At 38.2% G+C, this 19692-nt stretch overlaps 1 protein-coding gene across 1 annotated transcript in view; it reads right to left on the reverse strand.

Annotated features, from left to right (window-relative positions):
- The window catches only part of LOC109372880 (thrombospondin type-1 domain-containing protein 7B), a 382043-nt gene that overhangs the window by 19425 nt on the left and 342926 nt on the right, over window positions 1-19692 (reverse strand). The window contains exons 15-19 of the mRNA XM_019626386.1: window positions 13639-13784; window positions 7802-7961; window positions 6505-6678; window positions 6308-6403; window positions 3956-4038 (exon numbers count right to left, since the gene is read on the reverse strand). Of these exons, the coding sequence (XP_019481931.1) occupies window positions 3956-4038; window positions 6308-6403; window positions 6505-6678; window positions 7802-7961; window positions 13639-13784 (659 nt within the window). The remainder of the gene's footprint in view (window positions 1-3955; window positions 4039-6307; window positions 6404-6504; window positions 6679-7801; window positions 7962-13638; window positions 13785-19692) is intronic.

Here is a 19692-nt window from a genome sequence, read left to right on the forward strand (position 1 = left end):
TCTCAGCTTCTACCATTGATCACTAACTCGTCTGAACTACGTCTCTGGCTTGGTTCTGCACTCAAAGAGGGATGCCCAAGTGGAGCAAAAAAGATTTCACCAAAGACATGTGCCTATGAGAAGAAGCCTGTTTAAGGAACATCACATAACTTTCTAAAAAATTATATATGCACTGCACATTACAAGTACCATTGATTAGAATACATTGAATATTTTGTATTAATTCCTGAGCAGTGGTAGATGAGAGTTAAGGGAGAAAAACAGGAAGAAAGATTTCTGCAGGAAAAAAAAGAGGGCTTCTGGTCAAGATGGTGAAGTAGGTAAACACTGTGATTGCCTCCTCATGGGACCACATCAAAATTACAACTAAACTACAGAACAACCATCAATGAGAATTGCCTAAAGTCTAACTAAACAGAAGTCCTACAACTAAGGATATGCAGAAGAAGCCATGTCAACATTGGTAGGGCGGGTGAAGCCAGGGAACAGGTGAGTCCCACACACAAGTGTGAGGGTTAAAAATTGGAAGGGATAGCTCAGCTGTGGAGGTCCCCCACTGAGCAGAGAGGGTCCCAGCCCCACACCATGTACCTTAGCCCAGGGTTCCAATTCCAGGGAGAGAAATCCCCACAACTTCTGGCTGTGAAAACCAGTGGACATTATGGCTGAGCAAGACCTAGAGCGGCTGGAGTCCCAGGTGTTCCTCTTAAAGGGCACATGCATGGGGCAGCAGCTTGACAGTCACCAGGGATGTACAGATAGGAACTAAATTATCTGGCTCCAGGGAAAGGGGAGTAGGGCAGCTTTCTCACAAATAGAAATGCTGGTAGAAGCCATTATTCTTTCGTTGAGCCTTCCCCGACCCAGCATGCAGATGCAAACAGACACCTTGTCTGAGTTTACATCAACCTAGCTGACACTGTTTGCCCCAAGATGCTTCCAGTGGCATCTTTTTTTTACATATAAATTGCCTATCTTGGTTCATGATATGAATTTTCCTAAAATCTCTCAAATCTTCACAAACCCCAAACAAACAGCATCTGGACTCGGCTTTCCCTGTGCCTCTTGCTAAGCAGTCCCAAGCCCAGCACTAGTGGTAGCCAGCCTGGGTTTGCGTCTTAGCCTCTCACAGGTACCTCCAAGCCCAGCACAAGTGGCAACCATCTGCAGATGATTTTGTAGCTCATACCAAGTGGCCCCAGGCAGGGCACAAGCAGCAGCTGATCTTGGCCTAAAATGGAACCCCTTCCAAGAGGCCTGAGAACCAACATACCCAGTGGCCAGCTTCAGACCACACCCAATAACCCCACAAATGACACACCTAAGGGAAGACTAGACAGGAACCAGAGTCCTGCTGCACAGGGTCAGCCCCTGCACAACAGCTCCTCCTCTGTAGTCATGGCCAGTCCTCACAACTAATCAGCCCAAGGGTCAGTCCCTGCCATTGACATACAAACAGCAACTAAGGCTCAACTATAACAGGAGACACACAATCTACACATGGGACATACCTGGTGCACCCAGCTAAGGTGAACAGGAAGACTGAGCCACTGGGCCCAACAGGACACCTACTACATAAGGCCACTCTACCATGAGTGGGAGACATAGCAGCCCTACCTAACACATAGAAACAGACACAGGGAGGTAGTCAAAGTGGGGAGACAAAAACATGCCCCAAATAAAAGAACAGAACAAAGCTCCAGAAAAAGAACTAAACAAAATGGAGACAAGCAATCTACCAGATGCAGAGTCCAAAACACTGGCTATAAGGATATTCAATGAACTCAGAGAGAACTTCAATAAAGAAATAGAAAAAGAAAAAAAGTACTAGTCAGAAATAAAGAACACAATAACTGAAATAAATAATACATTAGAGGGAATCAACAAGTGATTAGATGAAGCAGAGGATCAAACCAGCAATTTAGAAGATAACATAGCAGAAAACATCCAATCAGACCAGGAAAAAGAAAACAAAAGAATCTAAAAAAAAAGTATAGTTTAAAAGACTTCTGGGACAATATCAGGAGTACCAATATTGACTTTATAGGGGTACCAGAATGAGAGAGAGAAAGGAATTGAAAACCTATTTGAAGAAATAATGATGGAAAACTTCCTTAACCTGGCGAAGGGAATGTAAAAGTCCAGGAAGCACAGAGCATCTCAAACAAGATGAACCCTAGAGGCCCACACCAAGATATATCATAATTAAAATGCCAGAGGTTAAAGACAAAAAGAAAAAAATCTTAAAAGCAGCAAGAGATAAGCAGTTAGTTACCTAGAAGGAAGCTACCATAAGACTGTCAGCTGATTTCTCAACAGAAACTTTGTAGGCCAGACAGTATTGCCATGAAATACTGAAAGCAATGAAAAGCAAAGACATACAACCAAGATAACCCAGCAAAGCTATCATTTAAAATTGGAGGACAGATAAAGAGCTTCCCAAACAAGAAAAAGCTAAAAGAGTTCATCACCACCAAACCGATATTACAAGGAATCTTAGAGGGACTTCTTTAAGATGAAAAAAAAAAAAAGATAAAAAATATGAATAAAATGGCAGTAAGTACATATTTATCAACAATTACTACTTTAAGTATAAATGGCCTAAATCCTGCAATCAAAAGATATATAGGGTGACTTAATGGATAAGAAAATAAGACCCTTACATATGCTGCCTACAAGACTTACTTCAGATCGAAAGACAGAAAAAATAAAGGGATAGAAAAAGACACTTCATAAAAATGGAAATGAAAAAAACAACAACAACAAAAAAACAGCTGGGATAACAATACATATAACAAATAAAATAGCCTTTAAAACAAAGGCTATAACAAGACACAAAAAAAGACCCAGTAATCCTAAGAAACCCAAACACTACTTTGAAGGGCCATGTACATCCATAGGTTCATTGCAGCATTATTTACAATGGTCAAAGTATGGAGCCAGCCTGGGCATCCATCAATGGATGAATGGATAAAGAAGAGGTGATTCATATATATGATGGAATATTATTCAGCTGTAAAAAATGAAATCTTGCCATCTGCAACAACATGGATGGACCTAGAGGGTATTGTGCTAAGTGGAGTAAGTCAGACAGAAAAAGACAAATGCCATATGATTTCACTTATATGTGGAATCTAAAGAACAAAATAAATGAACAATATAAACTCATAATTACAGAGAACATTTTGATGGTTGCCAAACAGGAGGGGGGTGGAGGGACAGGGTGAAAAAGGGGAAGGGATTAAAAAGTACAAATTGATTGTTACAAAATAGTCATGAGGATGTAAAATACAGTATAAGAAATATAGTCAATAATATTATAATAACTATGTATGGTGTCAGATCGGTACTATATTTTTTGGGGTGATTACTTTGTAAGTTATATAAATGCCTAATTCCTATGTTGTATACCTGAAATTAATATAATATTGTATATCAACTGTAATTGAAAAAATAAAAAGAATAATTAAAAAATATATATGTGTGTGTACACATATATATACTTTTTATCCATAGGCATATATTTAACTTATTTAAAATGAACTAAAAACTTCCAATATAGTATTTATATTATAATTAATTTTACTAAATAATATTAGCAAATGTGAACATGCGTTTATAATATTTTCAAAATAGTTTAGGTATATGAAAGGCTAAGAATGGAAGAATATATCAACTGAGAACATTTGTTGATAATTAGAGCTAATATAAATTAAATAACTGAAAAATAGATTTGCCTATAGACATATTAATAGAAAAAAAAATACTGCTTGCCTTAAATAATTGCCCTGCAAAGAAATTCTTAATAAGCTGTGATTACTCCTGCAAACGCCTCTAGATGGTATCATGGGCATGCAGAACTTTTGCTTGGCTGTAGTGGACTGGAAAACATCCAACAGCATATGTATAGCACAGCAATTAAAACACTTGAAGAAGCCTCCAATACATGACTCACCTGTGTACAGTAGGAGAAAGGTTTTCTGCAGGCTGGATTACACTGTCGAATAGCAGCGGGACGTGCCTGAGGGGAGCAGCCTCCTACAAAGGAAATCCCACCATCATTTGCAGATTTTTCTATGATAAGCATTAAAAACATGCCTTTCTTCTCAGGCACTGGCCACTTTGTAACAGTATTTTAATTTTTTTAAAAAATCAATTTGCTGACATGTGGCCCAGTCTTACTTTATTGATTACTTCAGGATGGATTGTTTGAGTTGGGAGGCTCTGCTAGCAGAAGATATTTACAGTGGATTTTTTTATACCTGCTCTCTCACAATGTGATGCTCTCATATGGCTATGTTTGAGGGCAAAGTCTGAGTGCCAGCATCAGTAAAAGAACTGGTGAAATCTCAATTTAGGTTCAGGAGCAGAACGTATATCTGCTGGAGACTTATTCTATGTATATATTTCTCCAGTTCCAGAATACCCAACTAGGCACCAGGCCAATCCCCAGCAACGAAATGCTTAAAGAAGGCCACTAATCAATGCGTAGGACCACAATACCAAACACTTAGGTGACATTTAAAAATGTATTTCAATCGGGATAAACATGCACACCCTGACCCACACACATATTTTTAAGAGCAAAATATAGGCTCCAGGATGGGCAGTCACACATCTGACACAGTGCTTGACACGGTACTCAGTAATTATTTTTGAGTAAATGAATGGAATAATTCATGCCTCTATAATCTGAACATCATTTCCATATTAGTCTTGCCTTCCTGGATTCACAGTACTAAGCTAAGAAGTTGCATAATATTTTAGAGTAGTATGATAACCTCATTCATCATATTGGTTGTACTGATAGGCTCTAGCCTTTGCATTACTGTAACTATTAACTAGTTATAGTTTGATTTTGTAGCTCATGAAAAGTTTTAGGCATAAGTTAGTGTAAAGAACAGTCAGATCTACACTTTCCCTGAGAATGAAGCAATGAAATTCTCAATGTTACTTGAAAAATAAAATAATACACACACACACACACACACACACACACACACACACACAACCCCACACTCCAGAATTAGCACCTACGTGTGAAGTTATTAACTTGGGCATTAGTAGCAATAACAACACAAGCCCATCGCTCCTCACTGTGTGTGGAGGGGATGTTTTCTGCTCTTTAAATCAGTGATCTCCAAAGTAGAGTGTGTACACCCCCGTAGGAAACAATCTTTTGGAAACTGAGAAGCAAATATTTGAATTTACATAGTTTATACAACATTTTTGTTTAAAATTTAAAAACACAATTAAGTTCCAATAATACTTAGCAGATGATACTAGTAACCTAAGCTCATTCATCAGATGTCCACCTGTTGTACTTTGGGCATGAAGTGCTCTGTGCGGAGAATTGGATAATGCGACCTCTCCACTTTAGCTCTCGTATTGCCGAGTATGATGCTTTCTGCGTTCCTGGTTAGGTAGATTTACAGTACATTGGCTTTTAACAATAACTTATAGAATGGACAAGTAGCTTGAAATAAATTAGTGTATGAATAAAGTATGGATTAAGGAGAATCCCAAATGCAAAAACAAACATACAAGGAAAATGCAGAACTGACAATTCTGTTCCTACTCCCATTCCTAGAGTAAGTTCTTTGTCAGCCCAGTACTAATTAAAAATAATAAAACTTTAATGTTCTCTGATAAGAAGGCATAAAAAACTTTAAAATTATTGAGAAGACTATTTGTAGGTCAAATTGTATCCACCATTATGAATGAGGAACATTTCCCTCAGTCTATATTTAGATATTAAACAATAATCATGAGTAGCACAATATTCAAAAACTAAGCTTCCGGTGAACAAATACAAGTATCTATAATTGGCAGCAAACAATTTTTTTGCACCATTAACAATGTAATATTTTAAATTTTCTTATATCCTAATAAGCCCTTTTAATTTTAATTTCTGTATATGTTTCATAATATGATATAGAAGCACAGTAGTGCAGGAATATGATAAGATACATCCTCAAAATTTTAAGAAGGTACATGATTTAAAATTTTAGAGATCACTGTTTCAAACTAGCATCTGTCTTTTTTAGTCTTTGCTTCAGATCAGATATTTATGGAAATTTTATCATGTTTCACCTTATTTTTTTAAGTTCTTTGATATATTATAGGTCTTCAAATAGAATTGTTTGCTTTCTGAGTTGCAAAGGTCTAATGACAATTTGCTGTGAAGATCATCTAAGGCGATCTGTCCCGTCTTTCCTTGCTTATAATTTGTAAGCTAATTCTTCTCACAAATGGCAACACTCAGAGGTCTTTTTGAAATGCCCATATGAATCTTAGGTAGAAATACCTGTGACATTAATACCATCTGAACGTTGGCACCATACAGTTCGTTCATTATTGCTCCAAAGACTTGCTTTCCATGTGTAGTGGTAACATTTGCCTCCTGCAAGCAAATATGAGAACAGTGGTTCTATTACACCTCACATAAAAAAGAGAATCATCATTAATCAATAAAAGCTGAGAACTGAAAAGTGCCCTTGGTACCTGTACAAGGACGTGTTTCTAGAACAGGCTGGGGGCAGCTGTCTTGGTTCTCAAAAGACTGAATTATATATGTCCTTGACCTAGATTGGCGGCCCATCATCTCGAAGCTCCTTCCATCGATGCAGGTTAATTCACACGTGCTCCATTCTGACCATTCCGTTAAATGGCAGTCTCCTGGATGATTGTGTAGCACAGAGTGGGAGAAACAACATGATAACTGGTACTTGATAGCATTTACACCAACAGGGCTTACAGGGAGATCGGTGGGTGTGGTGCTGTGGTAGGGGTGGGTTCCAGATACCATACATTCTACTCCACTTTGACCGGTTTTCCAGTTTGAGGTACTAAGACTGATGAAGTCATTGAGGTTTTAATCCAGTTTAGGAGGAGACTGCTAAAAACCAGATTGGCATTACTTTGCTTCAAATCATAGCCATATCTAGAGAACACCATATGTCTGCTAGAGATAATACATTTTTTTAAAGGGAGATGTAAAGATTACAGTAACAGTTTTCAAAGAGCAGCAAAATGTGGTAAAATGGATGTTCTCAGAAACCATATAAATAAGTCAGTCACTGAAGTGGAATATCTTTGGGTCTAAAAAATGTTGAATTTAATAAACTAAACATACACACATTTGTGTGTATCTATATATGTGTGTATATGTGTTTACATACATGTACATGTTACATGCCATACTATAAGGATATATTAATCCACCTTAAACTTATGCCATACACCGTATGCTATTAGAATGAAAATAAACTCATATATCTTATGTAACTAGTAATGGACTTCACAAATGACATAGAACTTGACCGTTTGACAGAGTGCTTTCATAAACATATAGCTTTACTTGCCCCCACCATGCCATGCCCCAGAGGTTCATCCACTCATGAATTTAGTCAACACTTTTTGAGTGCGGGCCAATGTGCCTGGTGCTGTCAGGTCGGGTATTATTAACAAATTTTCTACCTGGAGCAACCATTGCTCAAAGGGGTTAGAGTACATGCCCCGGATAAAGCACCAGGGAAGTGACAGAGAGAAAATTCTAAATTAGCGGTTACATTTCCAAGCCCAGTGTTTTGTTTTGTTCTTTCTTTCTCTTGCCTACTTTGCCTCCAATGAAACTGTATGCATTCCAAAGTGATAACCACAATTAAAAATGAATTAAAGTTAATTAAAAATTTCACCATTGATGAGGTAGAGCTTCTCCAGAAAAAAAACAAAAACAAGAATAATAGAAAATAAATAAGATTATCATAGAACACACTCCCAGTTGTTTAAAACCAAATACCTGGGCAAGGCACAGAGCACAGCTGCTTCAGGATGCCATCTTGAAAGGGCATTTCTTTACACAGTGCATCGTCTACACGCACAGCAGAGTTAGAGATTGAACCGTTGTGGACCACACAGAAAAGGCTGCGGCTCTGGACTCCTTCCCCACAGTCTCCACCCTGTGAGAGAAAAGGATTCTGTTAGAATCACCCAAATAATTAGCATCTCAGAGTTTTGGCTATTGCTACCTCTTGCTCAAGAAAATGCTAGCTGTATATATCTGCAGATTCTTCCTCTTAGAAGTTCTCATTCAATTGTTGACAATAAAGCAACACTGAGTAGTTCTTTTAGAACTATAGAAGTTGAAGTAGAAATGCAATTTTACCCCCATGGAATTTATATACTCACAATATGATGGTTCATTTTGGAACTCAGCCAGGATTGACTGAAAAAGGACAACAATACATTATTTGTCTAGGTGTATGTGATAAAATGGCCTAATCTATAATCACTCCACCAAGAGAGCATGTTCAGTCACAGGGCATACGTTTCTCTTTTATTTAGCTTGTTTTTTCTCTTGTAGGGAATTCAGTCTTTTCTCACGTGGATTAGGTTGGGGTTTCCAGCACAATACTGATTTTCTCTATTGCCATGTAAGTTGTTTTGCCTTCTGCGATGACTAATGTTCTTTGATGATATTTCATACAAATCCCACTCAGATTATTCTGGGAAATTAGAAAAAGTTTGTGTAGTGTCTCACAGAAAGAGAAACTTAAGAATCGGAAGGTTCTTAGTGGTTATCTGGCTCAAGCATCTGCCTGATGAAATGTTTCCTACTATAACATTTTTGGCAGATCGTCACGAGATGAATATTTTCTCCTGTTTTAGTCAGGTGCTCATACTTCAAAAAGAAGTTCACTGGATATTTGGATAACTTTAGGTGATAACTGTTTTTCCATAACTCCCTTAGAAAACAGCCTAAAGCACAGCTTTTCTGCTAAGAAGGTGACGTCCCAGGATGGCAAGATTGAGGGTAAAAAAACTGAAGCAAGAATGGAGGGAAAGCGATTATAAAGCAGAGTGTTACTAAACCAGCCTTAACATCCCAAGAAAAACAGCTGGTTTCCTGGTCACATTGCTTCTTTCAGACAGGCCACATGGTATCACCATGCCTCAGTACCATCCATGATGGGGTAAGGGAGGAGACGTGGAGGCATTTAAATCCAGCTCCTCCTGGGAGCCACTTGCACCCCAAGGAGTATGCACTCCTCCATACTTCCAAAGTGTGCTCCTCAGCTTCCACTAAATCCTGAAGTCGGTGGAAGAGCTAGAGCCTTTATGACTATTGCTGGTATGGTTGCACAGAGAGAGAAAGAGAGAGAATAGATGGGGGGAGCCACTGCATGTCTGTTGTTACAGTCAGGGATGCTACATGGTACAATCCATTCATCCATTATTAAGTAACAGTGTGATAACTGTGCTCTGCACTGGGCTTTTGGGTTTCATCTCCTCATCCCTTCCCCACCACAGGACTCAGAAATTGCCTAAGCCTTGGAGATGCTGTGGCTCTTGCAGTGATAGGAATAAAGAAGGATAAGGTGGACAGCTAAAGCAGTCAGGACAGTGTCCCAGGGGATGGAACAGGGGACCTGGGGGCTGATGGGCTTCTTGAGCACCAGCCAGATCAAGGCCCTGTGGCTGCAGCTACTGCATGTCAATGGCAGGGTGTAGAGAGACCACTGGAGGTGCAGGATGGTACACAGTGGCTGCTGAGAAAAATTCTTTACCTACGGAAGTTAGGATTCAAGGACATACTGGAAAAAAAAGAAAAGGTGCAACTTGGAGGAAGTCCAAGTTGTAGTAGCTTATTAAAGCCTAAAGAATTTGAGTGGGCACATAAACTGGGCCATTACATCCTCTTCTAAAGATGTGTAAACAAAAATTATGATTTATTTGACTAAGATGGCAATTCCCACACTTGATTTATGAATACCTCATAATTTCTCTCATCATTTCTATGGCTGAGAAATTGTCAAAAAAAAAAAAAGCCCCTAATTTTGAACTAAGTGCATTTTTCTGGAGATAAGTGGAGGTGCAAAATCAGTTCACAGCAGATTCATTCAAAGCAAATGCTCTAGTAAATGTTTACTTCCTAAAGTGGAAAATAACTAATGTAAGTTACATTTCTTTTTTGGGGGAAGAGTCCTCTCTCATAATTTATTATTCCAGATGATGGATCCGTTGCATAATTGTCTAAGGTGTATGTTTTGCTACAGAGAATGAGACCTTGTGTGCTTGGAGAGAAGAGTCTGACGTTATGGCAACACATAAAATTTGAAATCACTGCTATCTGGAACCTCAGGTAACAGGAGATGCAACTGATTAGAGTTTTGTTTGACATTGCAGGAGACGGGGTGCAAAGAAATGAGAGGCAACACGTCCACATCAGGGATCACTTTAAAAACCAAGACAAACAATAATAAGCTCCTCGTATGTCTATCCATAGTCAACCTTAACCTCTTGTACCTTTGACAACAACAGCCACGATGTGAAGAGAAATCAGCATCAGAATGGTAATTTCACTCATAAAACAAGCATTCGCTCACTCTCATTCATGAGACTCCACACTCTAGGGCCCGAAAGTTGAGTCAGGCTTCAACAGCAAGGGTTGTCAACAGCAAGAATTCTCTCACTAAGTCTGAACTGTCCAGATCATTAATGGACTTTCTGTATACTCTTAATTGGTACCACCAGATGTGAATAGGCAGATGGTGCTAACAATCATAATCGCAGTTTTAATCCAAACTATGATAGCAAGTACAATTTATTGAGCTGTTCTTTGACCAGGTAGTATGCTAAGCACTGTATTATAAAATATCTAATTCCTACCAAACACCCCCAGCAAAATAGGTACTACTGCTACCCTTATGATATAGATTTATAAAACCAGAGGCTTGCAAAAATTAGAGACTTTGCAAAAATTGCAGAGCTAGGAACTTGCAGAACACTGACCAAAATCTGGCCTGGAAACTCCAGGGTCTAAGCTCCTAAAAATGATTGATCAACATATGTGTGAACACATTTTATCAGCTGAGGAACTTGGAAAGAAAGAGTTAGAAAACACTAAAAAAAGTGAAGCCTGGGGAGACATACTTCCTTTTGCTAATCTCTTTCCACATAAGATAGTGGTAGAATGGGCACCTCCACTGTGCCCTTTGCAAGCTTCTCTTCCTATTATGGTTTGATGATAACTTCTTTTTTTTATATATATATTTTATTGGGGAATTGGGGAGATGGGAACAGTGCTGGGGAATTGGGGGAAGGGGAACAGACAAATTGCTATCGTTTTTGTTCTTCAGTCTAGTTGTGGAGGACGCTGCTTCACTGGTCCAAGTTGGCACCATCATTGCGCTCTTCCTGCGTGAGGTAGATCAGTCGCCAGCTTCTGGACTCCCACTCACTGCGGCTGCTGGCTGCTCACGCTGGCTGCTGGCTACACACAGTAGCCCATGGCAACCCACTGCCACAGGGGCTGCAGCCTACGCCGTCGCCAGCGACTCATGGCAGCCCAGCTCCAGGTTGAGCTGTTGTTCAGCATCTTAGCTGCAGAGGGCAGTGTCACTGGCCCTCATATGTGGGATCCGAACCGGGGTCCTCTGGTGTCCCAAGCCAGTTCTTAACCATCGCGCCACTCGGCCTGCCCGATGATAACTTCTTGATGGAACTCAATCACTTGGGTATTTTCACCACCCGCACTGAATGAGCAGATTCTAAACCTGCATGTGGTGGGTTAGGATATGACAGGCCAAGGAGAACCTGAAGTGCAGCTGTAAGAGAGGTGTTTTCCCTTGTGTGCAAAGGCCCGTGTGTTTTTTGATCAGTAACTCCAAAAACTCAACTTACATATAAATTTAAGAAAAGGCAACTCGCTGAAGAGATATTGTATTATCTATCTCACAAAGAATTCACAATTAGGCTTCAGGAAAAACAGGAATGCAACTCGACCTCAGGAAAAACTCAACTCAAATATCCTGATGGTTCCCTTTCTCTTTCGCCTGTGCTTTTCTTTGTGTTACCTTCTTTATTCTTTCTTGCTTCTGAGTGACTGAGTTTATTCAGAAGGTGGGACAACGTGGCAGGTAAGAGTTCCTGAACAGTAGTATCTTTGAACAACTTCAGTTTCGTGCCAAATTCTTGGGGAAGAATGCTGATTGGCCCTGTCTGGGGAAGGTGCCCATGTCCAAATAGTTAATTATGGACTTGTTTTTTGAAAGCTTTGCCTGGATGAGGTCTAACTCCAGAGTTTCCTTCTAAGAGGACATGTCAATGAGTGAGAAGAGGTGCACCTAGAAACCTAAGGCAGCGCTGATGTTTCTCAATACACCTACTCTTCAGGTCTCCAGGGCCTCCAAGACTGGGTATTGCTAACAGAGGCCACACCCCTCAGTTCCCACCAGCACTGCTACAGACAGTGTTCACAACCCACCACTCTTGACCCTGTGGTCCTGGCAAAAAGTCAATAGGTGGCAACAAAATGAAATATAACATTTGGCATTTCCCCATAAAGTTCCTCTGGAAAAGATGTCAGATTTATCTAGTCGGGGGGAAAAAGACTCCTGACACCTGAGAAGATAAAAGGGAAAATACAAGAGAACAAGTAAGGTGTAGTAGCAGCTGTATGCCTGGTGAGACTTGGAGCACAAAGTTCGTCAGTCTTCCTCCTTCCCTCCCTCCTAAATTTCATTTCTCTCCCTTCTTGTGCAATGGGTTCCTGAATTATTGGAGCTTATTTTCTCTACTTTGTGAACAGTGATCACAATTATAAGGTGAAATATTCCTTCCATTTTCTTAATTGTGATTCCAAGCAGCATTTAAAAATTGCTGAAGATTTAGGAAAGAAGATTTTAGACTAGTAGACAAAGTATTCATATATAGAGCCATTAGGTTACTATTAAATCACTCTGCATGGTTACCTTATTTTCTGTAAAAAGGAGACTGAATAAATGTGCCACACATTTCTGTTCCCCTGGGACATATTACAATGCACGGGCATTTAAGTTCTGCAAGATAATAATGCTGCATGACAATGTCTTCCTGACAGGAACACTAAACATCTTTATGAGAATACTCTGCAGATTTCTTAATGCATAATCAAAATTATTGTTACCCAATTAAAATACACTTTGGACTATGAACTGAAGGATAAACTAGTGAGGTAAGAAAATATGAAAAGTCATTGTGCTTTTTCTTATACAAGGAGCCAGAGAGAAAATGCAGTAGAGGATCTCTGCTGATCCAGCAAAAGCTCTGGGTATGTGATATATTATGATTTTGCTACGCATTTATATTTTAGGTCAATAAAAAAAGTTATCATTGAAGAAAATGGAGTATGCTTGGTTTGTGTAATAATGTTAAAGTAGAACTTTCATACTTTTGATTTTCTGACTATATGGAAGCTTTTGTCTAAGCCTAAAAGTGCCTCTTTAAGAAAAACAGCCTACCTCAAGCTGTACATTTCGACAGCATCAGAATTGTATCTAATTAAATAATAGTTTGATATTTCCAACAAGCCAGGAAAATAACAGAGAATTCTTGAGGATGCCAGAGATTGGAAAGTCCCACGACCCGGTCTACTACAATCAGTGACGAATGGATATCTATGTATTTTCCTAGCAATATCACTCAGTTCAAGGTTAAGTCACATGATTGTATTTTTCCATGTTCTCCATTGCATAAAAATATATTGCCCCAGGTACCTGCTGCTGTGAAATTTATTCCATCAGCACATAGATTTGACCAGACAAATGTTTTGGACATATTAAGAAGCATTTCTCTAAGTGTCATTACATGACCTACCTCCAATCTACATGCAGACCAGTTGCCAAGAACCCAGCTATAGCAGGGGGTCACTGGGCAGGTTTTCTGCTGGGTAAGCTCAGTGGGGCATGACCGTCCTTCTCCTTGGGTTGGCATCACGATAAATCGAGTCCGGCTCATTCGACCTAAAACGATAAAGAAGGTGTCAGCTTTTCTGTTAGAATTTGGCTTGGGAAAGGAATTAAAGGACCGAAAGTTGCTTCACATATGTAAGTCTTTATTAAAATACACTGAACTTTGTCCAGCTTTCAGTTTTTCTGCCATTTTAATTTAGGTTTTGACAGAGACACAGGTTATCGAAGGTCTGCATAATGTTAAGGATCTGAAATTCAGTCTGTCTTTATTTCTTTAGTGCCCTTAAGTACAAACTCTGTTTTGTTGCCAAACAGATTGGTCCTGTAAACATTGGCAGAATATTAATTTGTTCAACAAATATTTATTTATTAATGTCTAATATAATCCAGTACCCTGCTATATGCTAGGGATACAGTAATGAAATTGCCAGGTATACCTTCTGCCCTCACAGAATTTATATTTTAGGCCAGGATTACAAAATATTAAAAATTAAGAAAGTCGCATCATCTTTGTCTGTTACATTCTAAATTAGCAAGTAAAGTAAAAATTACACACAATCCAAATACCCTAGAAAATCCCTTAGGAAGGTGACACCTTGAGGCCTCAACAGTTTTTCTCAATTAGTTCAACATGACTAATTTTCCTTGAGTTTAAGACCAATTTTGTTTTTCACTGAGAATAAAATTAAGTTGTTGGCTTCTATAAAGGAGCCATGATGTTTTAAAAACACATTGAGATGCTGGGTGGTCCATTTCATAATGAAAGAAAATTGGGTAATAAGAATAACTGAAGAAAAGGCATGGCTCCCATGTCAGCTGATACCCACTCCTTGGCATTAGGTCAAAGGTTCAGTAAGTGGAATAGTGGATGGAATTTCTATGTCTGTGTTTCTCTCTCTTGATCTCTTTCCCACTCACTCTTTTCCCTACTATGTATATATAGGTTACTGTGTATACATAGTTTCATTACTGTTAGTATCTATAAATATAGTGCCCTCTCACTGTTACGATAAAGTTAGTTATGTAATTGTATTTGTGATAAATATTAAAGGAAAAAACAGAGTTCTCTTTGAAAATGCTATGGGGATGCAGCCTCATCTGGAAGGGAATCGGTTAACATTTCCTTGAGCAGTTGCACTTTAAGCAGAAATCTTAGCATGCCAGCCAGACATGATGTGCAGTGTCCCATGCAGAAGAAAGAGCTTGTGAAGAGGTCATGAGATAAAAAGGACCAGAGCATGTTTGAGGACCTGACAGAAGTACCTGGAACAGAGAGAGCAAGGGCAAGAACAGGTTTGAGGCACTGCTGCTAAAGCTATTAAAACTGGGTTGTTTTTAGTCAGTTCCAAAGATTCTACATTTATATCTTAAGAGAATAGGAAAGTTAGTGAGGACTTCACGTCTACATAGAATTTACTTGAAGGCCCTGGGTAGGAACAAGTCTCAGATGCCCTCAAATTCAGGGGCAAGTAAGGGTGACTCACTCTTTTAGTGGACTAGACATTTTACTGGCCAATGGAAATTTATCATAGATTTGGTGGTAAACTAATGCTCTCTGAGAAGACCCTTGAAGGAAACTAGAAAGTTCTAATCACTGAATTCTAGATTCCTTGAGGTTTGGGTTTCTGTCTCTAACACGGTGCTTCATATATATTAAATACTGAATATTTAAGTTAGATATTCATAAATTGATATGATATTATCTGGTATCTGAATACATGTAATAATAATACCAATATAATTATTAAGCAGGTACCACATGCTAGGCAATATCCTAAATACTTTATAGACACCAATTCATTTAATAATCATACAACCCTAGAGAAAAATTCTATTATATTCCCATATTATAGATGAGGGAACTGAGGCACAGAGAGATTAAGTCATGTATATAAGGTAAAAAAACTAGTAAGTTGAGAAACAGAATTCAAACCTGGAAAGTTTTGTCCCAGAGGCTTCTGTATTAGCCATGAAGTTCAGTAGATACAGGAAAGAGAGCAGGTATAGGACCCACCTAGGTCTTTTATGGGAAACATAAAAGAAACTTTGGATGGTGGTAAATTTGTGTCAAAGATTACATGGGTTTGGCGAACAACAGAAGCTACCCATTCCACCTCCTTGTGCACTGGAACATATGCGTTTGGACAGATGTTCTTCCCAGCATCACTCAACGCAAATGATATAGGTTGGGCATCATCTCATTCATACGAAATGTTATCCCTGTTTGATGAACACATTTGGCTCAAGATTTTATATTAATATCTTTCTTGCCTGCTCTTCAGTATTATAATAATCTTTATTTTTTGACCGAAATACCTATTACCCAAATGTCATTACAATTGCATTCTGCTCTATTATCTATCTTTGTAAGAGTAATGACAATGTAGTATTGCCTTTAGCACAGCTAAAGGGGCTCTATTTCATTCTAACCAACTGACTTTAAGCTTGTTCTTGAATTAATGGTATGTGGATGGCCATTACTTTAGAACTATTTTATTTATTTCCATTCAAGTGACAGATATCTTCTCCTGGACATAGAATGGAGGAAATCTAATGAATTCAATAGGGGAAAAAAATGATGCTATCACTTTTTGAAATAATCTTAAAACTATATATTGGAAGCATAGCCATTTGATTTCTCTGACTTTTGCTATCCAAACACAATTGTACATTTGAAACCTATATAATTTTACTAACCAATGTCACCCCAGTAAATTTAATGAAAAAAAAATGATTTTCAAACAAAGCCATTTACTACCAAGGATACATTTTTAAAACTAAAAAGCAAATAATAACTTTATATTTTGAAGTATACTGTGATGTTTAATTGTCTCATATTAACATTCAGTAAGAAAATTATTTTTATTAAAGGCATGAGAGTTTGAAAGATAAACTACTGGACCTGATGTTTCTGTGGGGTACTTGGTATCTTTTAATATGGTCCTTTTGAAGTTAGGGATATTTGGTTGTATAAATAATCAGAGAAAGTACCCCTCAAATTAGGCACTCTTTCACAAATTCTGAAGTTGTAAATACAAAATCTATCCACATGGAACACAGATGGCATAACAAGGAGGCGTGCCATCTCCAATGATAGTGGTTAAATACTACCTGGGATTCCAAACATCAGACTGGAAGGAATAGTCAACCACACAACTACCTCTCAGCAATGATTATTCTAAAAGGGACCCCTAATGGCAGAGGCGTGAAGAATTGTTTTGGTGATAATGAGTTTTCACGTGAGGTGGCACTGGTGACCAAATTAAAGGTATTTAAAAGTATGATTGATATAAAATATAAAAGAAAGAGAATTTTAAAATAGTTGATATATGGTGAAAAGAAACCTGGACTTGGCATCAAAATTCTCTACTTGGAAACAGTTCTCTCAAATTAACAGCTAGTAAATGAAGTGACTGCATGAAAGTGTTTTAACTCCCCCAAGCATGAAATTCCCTCTTCAGTAAAATAAAATTAAGTATACAGAAAGCATCTGAGGATAATTCCTGCTGGGGAAACTGCCACTGAAAAATGAATCTATGAAAATGGGAATTAAATTATTTAAATAAATTATAAAAACGTGTCTAAATGGGACATTTTCTGGAACTAAAGGGTATGCAAGTGGGTTTATTTGATCTAATACCAACTACCATGCTGATTATAAATGCAACTATGCACTCATTATTAGGACAAAGAATATATCAGCTGCTGATAATATTACATAATTTTATGATCATCCTATGAAAGAACAATGACTGGCTTACACAGTTTGATCATAGCGTCTTTGAGTCACTTTGATCATAGCCTTGAGTCACTTTTCATCAATTTTCTCAAAAGCACCTTTTAATCTTTGGTGTACAGATCACCCTATTTTGTGCTCCTTTGTTTTGGGCTCACATTCTATTTGCAACTAGAGAATGACCAACAAATACCCTGATGCAATGACATCACATGCGTGTCAGTGGAGGATGCATGTTGATGGGGGGATGGCTTTCTAAGGGGACATCTCATTAGTGAGTGATTTGCTGTTATGAGGGGTTTTGCTTCCTACAGAACTCACAATTACAGTGATTCAGGTGAAGAATACCAAGAGGATGAGGACTCCTTGCACTTATCTCACACTGGTTATATGAATAAAAAAAATACCACATATAAACCATGTTTTAGCTTACCTAAAATATAGTAGGTGCCTGTTAAAATGTTTAATATTTTAATCATTTAACAGCCACTGTTTCATATCAACTCCTAGAACATGCCCTGCAACAAGCCTAGAATGGGTATATAAAGCATGCTACCTGTATTCTATTGGGCTTATAATGCTAAAAGCACACAACTATGAAATCCATAATGATTCAGCCTGGTCCAAACCCACCAAACCCTTACACCCTAGACTGGAATGCTTCTGCCCTTAAAGTAAGAGTGAAGGTTGCTGCCATACACATCCTCAGGCTTCCAAGCTGACAGTGGGGGATTTTCTTGGATACTCTGTCTAGACTCCTCTTGTTTGGGTTTATATTTTTCAATAAAAGCATAGTTTATGGGTCTAGGAATCTATTTGGTAGCTGAATTAAACAGTAGATATAGACAATCAGCTTAATGAGCAATACCAATGAGATGTAGAAGCTGAAATTGACTCTGTATTCATCTACTTTTTAGGCTATAAAAGAGAGAAAAGTACTCTATACAAAATATCTTTCCAATTTAATAAAAACCCAAATTATGGTAGGCTAAGTTTGCTAGCGAGAAATTCTCTCTGAGCTTTTCCCTCTCCTCCCTTGGGAAATATTTGGAACTCATTATAAGCAACATTGATATTGGGCCTACTATTAAATTAGTGATAATCGCTTGCAATGAAGGAAGAAGAATTGCCTGGTAAGACCTCCAGAAAAAACAAAACAAAACAAAAAAAACAGTGAACCATACTAGCTGTAACACACACACACACACACACACACACACACACACACACACACTTGCACACATGCACACACACTCAAACAAAATTCAAAGAGAAGCCAATAAATAGGTTTAAGGCTGCATGTAGGTTTAAAGCACACAGGCCCAGACCACACTGCCGTTGAACTCAGCAGTGGTCAGACTTTACTTTGAGGTCTCACTGACAATGGGGATGTGGGAAATTTTAAGCACTGAAAAACCTCAAAACTGGTTAAGTATTTGTCAGTTTATATATTCACAAAAAGAAATGGAGTCACGTGCAGTGGTTCTCTCTTCTGACCATACTTTCAGGTCCAAGCAGCCAGCCACCATTCACTATCACATTGGCATGCTTTAAACCATGGATCCTCTGTGGCCCTGATACATGGCCAGTTGAAATAGCTTAAAATTATGGTTTTGATAGATCTGGACAATTTGAGTATGACCCAGCAAACAATGTAAGGTATGTATGTAGGGGAAAATGGAAAAGGAAATACAACAATAATAGAGCAAAGAAGACATACTTATTTAACCTTATATAGTTCATTAAATATCTGAGCAATTTACATGAATATACCTATAAACTCCAAAGTGCCATAGACATGTAGATACAATAACAGTAGTGTCTGAAGTGACTTTGAGCTTATGGGATGTTACTTGAATATTATTACTACTGGTTTGCTTTTTACCTGGACATTATTTCTTTTGACTATGAGTTGAATTTTTAACACAAATGCACAACTGTTGGCAGGGAATGGACTTCAGAGCTGACATCTATAAGTGATTGGTGAGTTTATACCATGAAGAATGGGGTTAAGTGTCACTAACCTCAAGTTGATGGTGGTCCTGCCTGATGTGCACCCAAAATTTAGGTTATTGAATGTTTCCACTGTTAAGCATTCCCTACTATGGGTTTATTCTTAAGCTTTTGGTACCTACTACCTAACATTAGTCTGTAGAAAATACTAACAGATGAGGAAATAAAAAAAAAAGCAAAGGGATACTAGCAAAAATCTTATTCATAGCT

Source organism: Hipposideros armiger, unplaced genomic scaffold (assembly GCF_001890085.2).
Source record: "Hipposideros armiger isolate ML-2016 unplaced genomic scaffold, ASM189008v1 scaffold_673, whole genome shotgun sequence".
NCBI lineage: Eukaryota > Metazoa > Chordata > Mammalia > Chiroptera > Hipposideridae > Hipposideros > Hipposideros armiger.